Source organism: Somniosus microcephalus, chromosome 33 (assembly GCF_052327205.1).
Source record: "Somniosus microcephalus isolate GS21.2 chromosome 33, FLI_Smic_1.0, whole genome shotgun sequence".
Classification (NCBI taxonomy): Eukaryota; Metazoa; Chordata; class Chondrichthyes; order Squaliformes; family Somniosidae; genus Somniosus; species Somniosus microcephalus.
In genome coordinates, this window is record NC_141019.1 from 26,185,917 (window position 1) to 26,200,912 (window position 14,996).

At 47.6% G+C, this 14,996-nt stretch overlaps 1 protein-coding gene across 2 annotated transcripts in view; it reads right to left on the reverse strand.

Moving 5' to 3' along the window:
• Positions 1-5,951: 5,951 nt before the first annotated feature.
• The window catches only part of LOC147097028 (transmembrane protein 198-like), a 114,882-nt gene continuing 105,837 nt past the window's right edge, over positions 5,952-14,996 (reverse strand). For both annotated transcript variants that reach the window (XM_085972766.1, XM_085972767.1), the window contains one exon: positions 5,952-12,032. In XM_085972766.1, the coding sequence (XP_085828892.1) occupies positions 11,889-12,032 (144 nt within the window). In that variant the 3' untranslated portion in view covers positions 5,952-11,888. The remainder of the gene's footprint in view (positions 12,033-14,996) is intronic.

Here is a 14,996-nt window from a genome sequence, read left to right on the forward strand (position 1 = left end):
GACGGAGCCCTGCTATAGTTTACAGCACATGGACAGGGTACATGCAGTCTAAGGACGGAGCCCTGCTATAGTGTACAGAACATGGACAGGGTACATGTAGTCTAAGGACGGAGCCCTGCTATAGTGTACAGAACATCGACAGGGTACATGCAGTCTAAGGACAGAGCCCTGCTATAGTGTACAGAACATGGACAGGGTACATGCAGTCTAAGGACAGAGCCCTGCTAGTGTACAGAACATGGACAGGGTACATGCAGTCTAAGGATGGAACCCTGCTATAGTGTACAGAACATGGACAGGGTACTTGCAGTCTAAGGATGGAGCCCTGCTCGTGTACAGAACATGGAGACGGTACATGGAGTCTAAGGATGGAGCCCTGCTATAGTGTACAGAACATGGACAGGGTACATGTAGTGTCCGTGTGTAGATAAAGACACTGAAGACAGGAGTTGGTTCATAGGTATTTACTAAGCAAGTCTGGCGGGGTGTTCTAAAGGATATACACAATACACAGGCTTATATAGCCCAAGTGGCAATTACCGGCATTACGCACACCTGGGGCTCTTAAAGGCACATACACCACAATTCCTCCCCTTCTAGCTAACTAGTACATCATATTTTAAGTAATTATTAATTACATGTTATATGCAAAATAATATAAATTGCTGTATTAATTAATTATAAGTTAGTCTCTCAGGAGGCTTCCTGACTCGGTCCGGATAACGCCTCGGGGGTGTAGTAGTTTCTGGTGGTGTAGTAGGTTCTTCTGGCAAGGCTGATTCGGCTTGAAGGCCAGTGTCGGGTTCATCGGGCTCCAGTTTCACCGGATCGGAGGTAGATATGGGTATCTCTACTTCATCGTTAGATGTATCGAGTGGTGGTGTAGGTTGTCCCTTTTCGGATGACTTGATGATTTGGTCAGCATGGCGCCTTATTATGCTGTCTCCGATGTCCACGGTATACATCAGTGGTCCTAATCGTGTGCAGATAGTTCCAGGCTGCCATTTCTCGGTACGGTAGTCCCGGGCCAAAACCGGTTGGCCTATCTGGAAGGCCCTAGTTGGCCTTTCATTCATGCCCTGAAACTACCGGTTCTCCACGTCCCTTCGGATGTTGGGCTTGACCAAATCCAGCCGGCATCTTAGGTTTCTATTGTAGAACATCATGGCGGGAGTTTGGTTAGTAACCATATGCGTTGCATTCCTATATGCAAATAAGAAGTTATCCACCTTGTGCTGAAGTTTTATGTCTTCATTACCCATGGCCTTGATGGCCTTCTTGAAGGTCTGGACAAACCTTTCAGCCAATCCATTGGTGGCGGGATGGTATGGGGCGGACGTGTAGTGCTTTACCCCATTGTTCTTTAAGAACTTTCTGAATTCTTCGGACACAAATTGCGGTCCATTATCAGAACATATCTGCTCCGGCAGCCCATTCCTGGCAAATATGGTCCTTAATACTGTGATGGTTTTTTCCGTGATGGTGGAGGACATCTTTATTACCTCCGGCCACTTGGAGTGTGCATCAACCGCGATTAAGAACATTGAGTCCATAAATGGACCAGCAAAGTCGATGTGCACCCTTTGCCAGGGAGTTGAGGGCCACTCCCATGGATGTAGAGGGGTCTGTGGCGGAGCATTTTGGACCTTCTGGCATCCTAGGCAGCTCTTGGTTATGCCTTCGATGTCTCCATCGATACCTGGCCACCATACAAACGCCCTAGCTAGGTTCTTCATTTTCACTCCACCCAGATGCCCCTCGTGAAGCTCCTTTAGCACTTTATCCTGGAGTTTGGGTGGAATCACCACTCTGGATCCACACATCAAGGTTCCTCGGCACACTGACAGCTGTTCTCTTCTTTGCGAGAATGCTGGCAACAGTGGTTCGCCATGTGCTGGCTATCCCTTCATTGTTAAATCGTAGACCCGTGAGAGAGTAGGGTCATTTCTGGTCTCCCTTTCAATGGCAGAATTTGTCACCGGTAGACATTCCACTATGGTAGAGTGGAATATCTCTACTGGGTCTACTGTTGGTGCCTCTTCTATCGCTGGCAACGGTAGGCGTGATAAACCGTCAGCATTCCCATGCTGTTTTGACCCTTTGTATTCAATGTTGTATTGGTGTGCACCTAGAAAAAGGGACCACCTCTGTAGTCTTTGTGCCGTCATAATGGGGACACCTTTTTTAGGGTTGAATATGGAGATGAGGGGTTGATGGTCAGTCAGCAAGGTAAATTTTTGTCCATGTAGGTAATGGTTGAATTTCTTCACTCCCCATACCAGGCTGAGTGCTTCCCTGTCTATCTGGGCATAGTTACGCTCAGCTGAGTTCAATGAGCGTGACGCAAAAGCTATCGGCCGTTCCGAGCCATCAGGGAATCTATGGGACAATACCGCTCCTATGCCGTAAGGGGATGCATCGCATGCCAGTCTGATTGGTAGTGATGGGTTGTAATGAGCCAAAATTTTCTCGGATGTGATTAAGTCTTCACATTTATGGAAGGCACGTTTACAGTCTTCGTTCCATTTCCAAATCACTCCTGTCTGTAGAAGATCATTAAGAGGGTGTAGAATAGTTGATAAGTTCGGTAAAAATTTATGATAGTAATTTATTAATCCCAGGAATGACCTTAATTGTGAAACATTTTCAGGTGCTGGGGCTTTTATAACTGCTTCAATTTTTTCAGGTGACTTATGCAACCCTTCCTTATTAATTATGTGGCCACAATATGATATCTGATTTTGGAAAAATTCGCACTTGGGGCGATTTGCTCGCAGGCCCCGTTCTTTCAGACTAGTGAGCACCTGCTCCAAATTGGCAAGGTGCTCGTTGTCGTTTTCTCCTGTTATAAGGATGTCGTCTAGGTAGCATTGAGTCCCCGGAATCCCTTGCAGGACTTGCTCCATAGCTCTTTGCCAGATAGCTGGAGCTGATGCTATTCCAAAAACCAGTCGATTGTACTGGTACAGGCCTTTGTGTGTGTTTATTGTGAGATACTTTTTAGAGGTCTCCTCAACCTCCATCTGTAGATATGCCTGTGCCAAGTCAATTTTTATGAAACGTTTCCCTCCGGATAGTGAGGCGAAAATATCTTCTATCCTCGGAAGAGGATACTGTACCGTGTGAAGGACCGGGTTTACAGTCACCTTAAAGTCCCCACAGATGCGAATTTTTTTCTGTTCCTCAGAATTATTTTTCAATGTTTTTTTCATGACTGGAACGATGGGTGTTGCCCATTCGCTCCAATCTATTTTGGATAATACGCCTGCCTTTTCCAAATTCTTCAGCTCTGCCTCGACTGCCGGACGTATTGCGTATGGCACCGGTCTTGCCTTAAAAAATTTTGGAATTGCTGTATCTTCCACTTTTATTGAGGCGGTGATGCCTTTCAAGGTTCCTAGTTTCTCTTGAAACACTTCTTTGGCGTTGGCCAAGATGTCTTTTAATCGTTCAGGTATGATGTCATCATTGTATTTTTCCTTACTGGTCACCGTCAGTGCCTGAATGGAGTGCCAGTCTAAACGTATCTTCCTTATCCATTCACGTCCCAACAACGGTGGACCACCATCTTGTAGAATGTATAAATACAACTTTTGTATTTCTTTGCCGTTGTATACCACAGGCACCCTTATTTTTCCTTTGGGGTAGACTTTCTGCCCCGTATATGTTTTTAAGATAATGGATGTGTCTTTTAGAGGTATATGCGAAAATAGCCTCTCGTAATCTCGTCGATTTATTACGGTTAGAGCTGATCCTGTATCTAGCTCCATTTTAATTGGGGACCCTGCTATTGTGAGGGTAACCCAAATGGTTTGGTAATCCTCTTTGGCAAGTACATTATGTAATTTGAGACAGCTTAGTCTCTTGTTTCCGGAGTCGCTATCGCTATTCTGGTCTTCGGAGCTATTGTCCGTCATCATTTGTACCTTCCTGTACTTTTCTTTATTGATTTTTTGTTTTCTGTCAGTGGATTTATTTTGTCCAGATTGGCATACCCGTGCAATGTGTCCAATCTTACCACATTGCCTGCATGCTTTGCCCTTGAACCAGCAGTCCCTCTGGTTATGGGTGGATCTGCCGCAGCGATAACATCTTCCGAACTCCTGTGTCATTTTATGGGTGCCGAAGTCCTGTGTCTCTTGTTGTATCTCTGCAGCTCCTTTTGCTGCTGCTTCGTATGATACAGCCATACTGAAAGCTTTGTCCAATGTTAAATCTTTTTCAGAAAGCAGTCTTTTTTGTGTTCCTTCACTTAAGAGACCGCAAACAAATTTGTCTCGAAGATAATCCGATAGTCCTGCTCCGAATTGGCAGTACTTTGATAGCTTTCTTAATTCGGTTAGGTAATCAGCGTTACTTTCATTCTTGTGTTGATTTCTCTTGAAGAACTTGAATCGTTCCGCTATCAGTAGCGGTGTTGGGTTTAAATTCTCCTGCAGGGTATCAACAATTTCTTTAAAAGTCTTGTCCTTTGGTTTGGCTGGAGTGATTAAATTTCGTAACAGCCCGTATGTCTTCGCGCCCATTAAGTTCAGAAGTACTGAAGCTTTTTTTTCATCTGTTATTCCATTTGCAGTGCAATAAACCTCTATTCTTTCCACGTATGTGGTCCAATCTTCTATTTCGCCATCAAAAGCCTCAATATTACCAGATTTAGGCATTTCAGAAAAGATATGGCACTTCCCGCGCTTTTTTTTTTCTCTCTGTAGCAACGATATGGCGCTTCCCGCGATTTTCCGCCGCTACTACCGATAACAACGCTGTTTTACTGCGGTTTCCGTTTATTCACTGTTGGAGACTCGTTCCCGATGGAGGTCTAAACGCTGACCTGCTTGCCGCGCTGGCCGTCTCTCGAGTGCACCCTCCCAGTCCGTTATTGCTTGCCTCCGATTTCGCTGCCTGTCTCAGCTGTAGAGCCCGCCGCTGGAGCTCCAGCCTGACGCCCAGGAAGGATTAGCGCAGTACCTGTCACCAGCTTGGCCAGCTGGTGAAACCACAGTTTCTCTTACTTCCTTGAGTCTTCTGGACGCTGGAGGAATCGATGTCCTTGAGGTGCTGCCGAATTGCAGGTAAGTCCGTTTCCACTTCGTCGCCACTGTAGTGTCCGTGTGTAGATAAAGACACTGAAGACAGAAGTTGGTTCATAGGTATTTACTAAGCAAGTCTGGGGGGGGTTTCTAAAGGATATACACAATACACAGGCTTATATAGCCAAATGGCAATTACCAGCATTACGCACACCTGGGGCTCTTAAAGGCACATACACCATAATTGCTCTTAAAGGCACATACACCACAGTACATGCAGTCAAAGAATGGAGCCCTGCTATAGTGTACAGAACATAGACAGGGTACATGCAGTCTAAGGACGGAGCCCTGCTATACTGTACTGAACATGGACAGGGTACATGCAGTCTAAGGATGGAGCCCTGCTATAGTGTACAGAACATGGACAGGGTACATGCAGTCTAAGGACGGAGCCCTGCTATAGTGTACAGAACATGGACAGGGTACATGCAGTCTAAGGATGGAGCCCTGCTATAGTGTACAGACCATGGACAGGGTACATGCAGTCTAAGGACGGAGCCCTGCTATAGTGTACAGAACATGGACAGGGTACATGCAGTCTAAGGATGGAGCCCTGCTATAGTGTACAGACCATGGACAGGGTACATGCAGTCTAAGGATGGAGCCCTGCTATAGTGTACAGACCATGGACAGGGTACATGCAGTCTAAGGACGGAGCCCTGCTATAGTGTACAGAACATGGACAGGGTACATGCAGTCTAAGGATGGAGCCCTGCTATAGTGTACAGACCATGGACAGGGTACATGCAGTCTAAGGACGGAGCCCTGCTATAGTGTACTGAACATGGACAGGGTACATGCATGGTGTGGAGATGCCGGTGTTGTACTGGCGTGGACAAATGTAAGAAGTCACACAACACCAGGTTATAGTCCAACAGTTTTATTTGAAATCGCTAGCTTTTGAAGCGCTGCTCCTTCGTCAGGTGAAGTGGAGAGATGCATAAAGACACAGCTTATATAGTCAGAGAATAATGCCAGATGATTACAGGTAATCTTTCCAACTGCCATTTATCACACCTTGGCAGAGAGATAATCACAGCAATCAAAGGTGTGAATGGTGTCCAAACAGGTTAGTCAGGAAAACATTACATCAAAGAACAATGAGGTGGGGTCACAAGGGGTCAAATGTTGCAGATGCTGGGGTCTGTATGAAAAATGAAAAGCAGACAAAAAAACATTTTTTTTGCTGGATATCACAGCAGGTCCGGCCGCATATGTGTAGAGAGAACAAGCCAACGACGACTCGAGTCTGGATGACCCCACGTCAGGTGGGGTTACATGTAGCGTGACATGAACCCAAGATCCCGGTTGAGGCCGTCCTCATGAGTGCGGAACTTGGATATCAGTTTCTGCTCTACGATTTTGTGTTGTCGTGTGTCTCGAAGTGTACAGAACATGGACAGGGTACATGCAGTCTAAGGATGGAGCCCTGCTATAGTGTACAGAACATGGACAGGGTACATGCAGTCTAAGGATGGAGCTCTGCTATAGTGTACAGAACATGGACAGGTTACATGGAGTCTAAGGATGGAGCCCTGCTCTAGTGTACAGAACATGGACAGGGTACATGCAGTCTAAAGACGGAGCCCTGCTATAGAGTACAGAACATGGACAGGGTACATGCAGTCTAAGGATGGAGCCGTGCTGGTGTACAGAACATGGACAGGGTTCATGCAGTCTAAGGATTGAGCCCTGCTATAGTGTACAGAACATGGACAGGGTACATGCAGTCTAAGGATAGAGCCCTGCTATAGTGTACAGAACATGGACAGGGTACATGCAGTCTAAGGATGGAGCTCTGCTATAGTGTACAGAACATGTACAGGGTACATGCAGTATAAGGATGGATTCCTGCTATAGTGTACAGAACATGGACAGGGTACATGCAGTCTAAGGATGGAGCCGTGCTAGTGTACAGAACATGGACAGGGTCCATGCAGTCTAAGGATGGAGCCCTGCTATTGTGTACAGAACATGGACAGGGTACATGCAGTCTAAGGACGGAGCCCTGCTATAGTGTACAGACCATGGACAGGGTACATGCAGTCTAAGGATGGAGCCCTGCTATAGTGTACAGAACATGGACAGGGTACATGCAGTCTAAGGATGGAGACCTGCTCGTGTACAGAACATGTACAGGGTACATGCAGTCTAAGGATGGAGCCCTGCTACAGTGTACAGAACATGGACAGGGTACATGCAGTCTAAGGACGGAGACCTGCTCATGTACAGAACATGTACAGGGTACATGCAGTCTAAGGATGGAGCCCTGCTTGTGTGTACAGAACATGGACAGGGTACATGCAGTCTAAGGATGGAGCCCTGCTATAGCGCACAGAACATGGACAGGGTACATGCAGTCTAAGGACGGAGACCTGCTCGTGTACAGAACATGGACAGGGTACATGCAGTCTCCGGATGGAGCCCTGCTATAGTGTACCGAACATGGACAGGGTACATGCAGTCTAAGGATGGAGCTCTGCTATAGTGTACAGAACATGGGCAGGGTACATGCAGTCTAAGGTTGGAGCCCTGCTATAGTGTACAGAACATGGACAGGGTACATGGAGTCTAAGGATGGAGCCCTGCTATAGTGTACAGAACACGGACAGGGTACATGCAGTCTAAGGATGGAGCCCTGCTATAGTGTACAGAACATGGACAGGGTACATGCAGTCTAAGGGTGGAGCCCTGCTATAGTGTACAGAACATGGACCGGGTACATGGAGTCTAAGGATGGAGCCCTGCCAAAATGTACAGAACATGGACAGGGTACATGCAGTCTAAGGGTGGAGCCCGGCTATAGTGTACAGAACATGGACAGGGTAAATGCAATCTAAGGATGGAGCCCTGCTATAGTGTGCAGAACATGGACAGGGTACATGCAGTCTAAGGACGGAGCCCTGCTATAGTGTACAGAACATGGACAGGGTACATGCAGTCTAAGGGTGGAGCACTGCTATAGTGTACAGAACATGGACAGGGTACATGCAGTCTAAGGATGGAGCTCTGCTATAGTGTACAGAACACGGACAGGGTACATGCAGTCTAAGGATGGAGCCCTGCTCTAGTGTACAGAACATGGACAGGGTACATGCAGTCTAAGGATGGAGCCCTGCTCCAGTGTACAGAACATGGACAGGGTACATGCAGTCTAAGGATGGAGCTCTGCTCTAGTGTACAGAACATGGACAGGGTACATGCAGTCTAAGGATGGAGCCGTGCTAGTGTACAGAACATGGGCAGGGTACATGCAGTCTAAGGATTGAGCCCTGCTATAGTGTACAGAACATGGACAGGGTACATGCAGTCTAAGGATGGAGCTCTGCTATAGTGTACAGAACATGGACAGGGTACATGCAGTCTAAGGATGGAGTCCTGCTATAGTGTACAGAACATGGACAGGGTACATGCAGTCTAAGGATGGAGCCGTGCTATAGTGTACAGAACATGGACAGGGTACATGCAGTCTAAGGATGGAGTCCTGCTATAGTGTACAGAACATGGACAGGGTACATGCATTCTAAGGATCGTGTCCTGCTATAGTTGTCAGAACATGGACAGGGTACATGCAGTCTAAGGATGGAGCCGTGTTAGTGTACAGAACATGGACAGGGTCCATGCAGTCTAAGGATGGAGCCCTGCTATAGTGTACAGAACATGGACAGGTTACATGCAGTCTAAGGATGGAGCCCTGCTATAGTGTACAGAACATGGACAGGGTACATGCAGTCTAAGGATGGAGCTGTGCTAGTGTACAGAACATGGACAGTGTACATGCAGTCTAAGGATGGAGTCCTGCTATAGTGTACAGAACATGGACAGGGTACATGCAGTCTAAGGATGGAGCCCTGCTATAGTGTACAGAACATGGACAGGGTACATGCAGTCTAAGGATGGAGACCTGCTATAGTGTACAGAACATGGACAGGGTACATGCAGTCTAATGATGGAGCCCTGCTATAGTGTACAGAACATGGACAGGGTACATGCAGTCTAAGGATGGAGCCCTGCTATAGTGTACAGAACATGGACAGGGTACATGCAGTCTAAGGATGGAGCCCTGCTATAGTGTACAGAACATGGACAGGGTACATGCAGTCTAAGGATGGAGCCCTGCTATAGTGTACAGAACACGGACAGGGTACATGGAGTCTAAGGATGGAGCCCTGCTATAGTGTACAGAACATGGACAGGGTACATGCAGCCTAAGGATGGAGACCTGCTTTCGTGTACAGAACATGGACAGGGTACATGCAGTCTAATGATGGAGCCCTGCTATAGTGTACAGAACATGGACAGGGTACATGCAGTCTAAGGATGGAGCCCTGCTGTAGTGTACAGAACATGGACAGGGTACATGCAGTCTAAGGATGGAGCCCTGCTATAGTGTACAGAACATGGACAGGGGACATGCAGTCTAAGGATGGAGCCCTGCTATAGTTTACAGAACATGGACAGGGTACATTCAGTCTGAGGATGGAGCCCTGCTATCGTGTACAGAACATGGACAGGGTACTTGCAGTCTAAGGACGGAGCCCTGCTATAGTGTACAGAACATGGACAGGATACATGCAGTCTAAGGATGGAGCCCTGCTAGTGTACTGAACATGGACAGATCTTCAGTTACTGTGGACGACCAAATGTCTCTCAGCCATCTCCAAGGTGACTTATAACTGATCTACTTGTGAATTGTTTCACTACGGCATAAAAAGGTGGGTGGATTGTAACATACTGTCCTGTATATGTAAGTTGCTTTGGTGTCTAGGCCTCCCCCAAGAGACTTTAATATTAAACCCTGAAAATCATTGACAACCTCTAAAGGAGGCATTTAACCCTCTGAAGACTTCCCCAATATTTATTCATGTTCAAATATGCATCCAGCACTTTCCAGACTATAACCATGTGCTGTGCACTCTCCGAAATAGATCCCAAAGTTGGCAGTGTGCCTTTAAGAGTCAGACGACCGACAGATTCTCCCCACCACCTCTCATTTAAAACCTCCATGTTCCAAACCTTAAATGAAAGGCTTCATTCATTTTGCCAAATTATTATTGCTATCCCTTTGTCAAATGAGTGGCCGTACTAGACACGGTCACGGCCGCCTGCCTATCGGAGGACAGTGTGCAGAGAGCAAGGAACATGGTCAAATTTGGTAACAGAAGTTAGATGGTAGGATTTGTAAACACTCAATCTGTCAAAACAAAAAGTGGCAATCGGGTTTGATGTTTTTCCGTCTGGGCAGTGGGACCCACCTGGGCACCGGGCAAACTGAACCCTTCTCCTTACCCCATGCTAAACCCAGGTCCCATTTGCACATCATAGACGGGAGGGGTGCATTCATGTGCTGGAACACTCTGCCCTCTCACTCTCTGAGCAGGTTAGCTACAGTTCAAAGTCACCTTAAATTGCCCACTTAATTTTCTCACCTATGTTGCGCTGTCAAATAGAAATGAGAGCTTATTTTCTATAATACACATACCTGTAATCTTTTCACTGTGGAGACTTACATTTTCAGCCTCCATCTACCTTATGTCTGGCACATCTTTTGTGTAACGATCTGCGTACATATAAACAACATCAGTCCATCCCCAACAGATTCCTGTACAGAGTTCATCCCAGTGCAGAAAGAATGCGCGTGTCCTTCACCCTAAACCTTCACCAACTGTGAGCTGGTGGCAGCTGTGGTCCAGGGTGTGAGGTCCACTGGGAGGATATCTGCTGGAGATATTTACACTGGTCAAAGAATCGAGGGAAGGACCTGCTCCTTCGAGCAATATTTCAATCCCATGTTTATTGATTCACACAGATCTGGAATTCATGCGGCTTTTGAAAAGGTGAGGACAGGGGAAATGGAAAATACTCATCAACAACAAGAGTTGTGCCGCCAGTGTTAAATCTCTGATCGACTTTAGGTGGAGCACAGCTTAAGAAAGCCGCAGTACAAAATCAAGGGAGCAATTGTGTTTTACATTTAACATTTGGCCATTTACTCTGCTGGATTATAGTTACAGGGGCAGGTTTAGTTGAACAATATTAAAGTGAGACAATTTGTTGCTTAAAGGCCTATTGGACTGAACAACGACACATTAAAAACTACGATAGGCTTAGAAGGGATTTAAGTCATTCTGGCTTTAAAAGCAAACAGTTGAATACTTTATACACAAAATGGCACATTCAAAAGAAATAGTTAAAGATGAGTCTTGGCTGCGTAAAAAGCCAACAACTATAGGTCCATAGGTCCTGCTGTGAGTGTGTGGCAAGCTAATCGGAAAACACGTTGCTAGCACACACCCTGAAACGGGGTGGAATTCAAGAGGTGAAGTCCATCATTTCACAAACGAGCTGTACACTTGTCCTGATTATTCTTCCCGTGCATGGGGCACACGGTTTTATCTGCTGGGTCACCATGGCACACATTTCCCTGGCTGGCGATGTGCCATGTTGGTCCGCTTCCCATGACAAGCCCCTTCCATTAGCAGAGGATGAGGTGGAGCGGTTTGCATTGTGTTCGATGCCTGTTCACTGAGCAGAGGCATCATTTCTTCTGGCCAGCAAGCCCTTTCAGTCAGGCTGCTGAAGAACTATTCAGGCAGGTAACAAACCAGGAGACTTGAGAGATTTCTTCATAGTTGCATTGCAGGAACTGTGATTCCTAGAGAGAGACACAAACAGACCATGGTGTGCAGAGACTTCAGACTAGAGCGCCACATGTTATCTACTAGTCACCTGCTAGGATCTATATAAACTGGTTGTTCACTAATACCCTTGACCAGTACTCGCTGTGCGACGGTGACTAGCTCACGCCGTGACGACTGGGGTTGTGGCTGTGAGTGGGACGGTGGAACCGCAGTCATAATCCAGATCCACGATGGTGTGAATGTTTGTGTTCAGACTGCTCATGGATGTTCCTGTCTGTCGATCTCGGATACTCTGGATGTAGCTCTGGAGGGGAAAGGGAGAAAAATTAATTACTACAGAATCATCGCACAGAAGGAGGTCATTTGGCCCATCGTGCCTGTGCCGGCTCTTTGAAAGGGCGATCTAATTAGTCCCACTGCCCTGCTCTTTCCCCACAGCCCTGCAAATTTTTCCCCTTCAAATATATATCCGATTCCCTTTTGAAAATTACTATTGAATCTGCTTCCGCCGCCCTTTCAGACAGTGCATTCCAGACCAATGCAGCAGGAGTTCCTCAGGGCAGTGTCCTAGGCCCAACCATCTTCAGCTGCTTCATCAATGACCTTCCCTCCATCATAGGGTCAGAAGTGAGGATGTTCGCTGATGATTGCACAGTGTTCAGTGCCATTCGCAACTCCTCAGATAATGAAGCAGTCCATGTCCGCATGCAGCAAGACCTGGACAACATTCAGGCTTGGGCTGATAAGTGGCAGGTAACATTCGCGCCACACAAGTGCCAGGCAATGATTATCTCCAACAAGAGAGAGTCTAAGCACCGCCCCATGACATTCAACGGCATTACCATCGCCGAATCCCCCACCATCAACATCCTGGGGGTCACCATTGACCAGAAACTTAACTGGACCAGCCACATAAATACTGTGGCCACAAGAACAGGTCAGAGGCTAGGTATTCTGCGATGAGTGTCTCACCTCCTGACTCCTCAAAGCCTTTCCACCATCTATAAAGGCACAAGTCAGGAGTGTGATGGAATACTCTCCACTTGCCTGGATGAGTGCAGCTCCAACAACACTCAAGAAGTTCGGCACCATCCAGGACAAAGCAGCCCGCTTGATTGGCACCCCATCGACCACCTTAAACGTTCCCTCCCTCCACCACCGGCGTACCGTGGCTGCAGTGTGTACCATCTACAAGATGCTCTGCAGCAACTCACGACCTCTTCCGCCTAGAAGGACAACGGCAGCAGGCGCACGGGAACACCGTCACCTCCAAGTTCCCCTCGAGTCACACACCATCCTGACTTGGAAATATATCGCCGATCCTTCATCGTCGCTGGGTCAAAATCCTGGAACTCCCTCCCTAACAGCCATGTGGGAGCACCTTCGCCACACGGACTGTAGCGGTTCAAGGAGGCGTCTCACCACCACCTTCTCGAGGGCAATTAGGGATGGGCAATAAATGCTGGCATTGCCAGCGATGCCCACATCCCAGGAACGAATAAAAAAAAATAACTCGCTGTGTAACATTTTTGTTCCTCATGTCGCCTCTGGTTCTTTCTTGTGTGGAAATTGGGATAGTAACCATTTCCCAGAATAAACCGGAGGGATTTCTTTCTTCTTTGCCAGGATTTTTGACTGGAGTTGCTTCTAACTCCAGTAGATGTGGGTGGGAAATTGGTTAAGGAACCATTCCCTTCCCCCCTCCCCTCACCCATCCCCATCCTCCACTCCCCTCCCCATCCCAATCCCTCCCTCCCTTCCCCCATCCTCCCTCCCCATCCACATCCTCCCTCCCCCACACCATTTCTGCGATTTTCCACTGGAAATAAGGGGAAATCCAGGCCGGCAGCAGATATTTTCAAACCCCTCCCCCATCAGGCTTCCCGACAGAGGTGGGTATGCCACCAGGGAATTACCCCGATCGCAGAAAATCGGTTGGGGTCAGGGCAGGCAGAACTCCCGTCCCACTGACGCTGCACTGGGATTTCACCAAAGCGGAAAATTTCAGCCTCGTTGCCTAGGCTCACACATGAAGAATGGCAGAGGACAGTCAGTGTCCATAAGAACATAAGAATTAGGAGTAGGCCATTCGGCCCCTCGAGCCTGCTCTGCCATTCAATAAGATCATGGCTGATCATCGACCTCAACGCCACTTTCCCGCCTGATCCCCATATCCCTTGACTCCCCTAGATCTATCTATCTCAGCTTTGAATATACTCAACGATTCATCATCCACAGCCCTTTGGGGTGGAGAATTCCAAAGATTCACCACCCTCCGAGTGAAGAAATTCCTCCTCATCTCAGTCTTAAATGGCCGATCCCTTATCCGGAGACTGTGACCCCTCGCTCCAGACTCTCCAGCCAGGGGAAACAACCTCTCAACATCTACCCTGTCAATCCCCCGCGGAATCTTATATGTTTCAATGAGATCACCTCTCATTCTTCTAAACTCCAGAGAGTTTAGGCCCAATCTCTCCTCATAGGACAGTCCTCTCATCCCAGGAATCAATCCAGTGAACCTTCGTGGCACCGCCTCTAAGGCAAGTATATCCTTGGAACCACACCCCAGCAAGGAGTCAGCACCTTCAGGGGAGCAAACACTGGGTAAGAGAGGGCTGGATGAGTAGCAGGCATTCTGGTCTATTGTGCCACTCAATCACCAAGGGGCAGCATGTAAATGAGAAATAGGAGGGGGCCAAGGATAGATACTTGTGGGGGGGGGGGTAACAGGACACCAGAGGTAACGATGCGGGAGCGGGAAGAGAAGCCATTGCAGGTGATTCTCTGGCTACGATTAGATAGATAAGAATGGAACCAGGCGAGTGCAGTCCTTGTATCGCGCTCCACCCACATCCCCCTTCACACCCCCAACTGACTTCCTTCTGTGCCCGCCTATACAAAAACTCTCTTCCCAATTCACTTACAACTGCACTTTCAAAATCCCAACTGTCCAGCCTTTGGCCCTCCATTCACCACGACATTTCTTCAGCTACCGATCTGCTCAACCACACCCTCACCACCACCGTTGATGCCCTAGTCCCTATTAAAACAATTACTCTCTCTCACCCTGGCTGTTCCCCCGGTACGGCCCTAATCTCTGCTCCCTTAACCCCAAGGGATGCAGACTCGAACAGATATGGCGGACAACTGGTTTAGCCATTCACTGCCAGATCTGGCTGGACCACTTAAGCATTATCGGGTCCTGCTCTCGTCTGCCAAAATTGCCCACTATTCCAGAATCATTCTGGAATGTTAAGATAAACCCCGG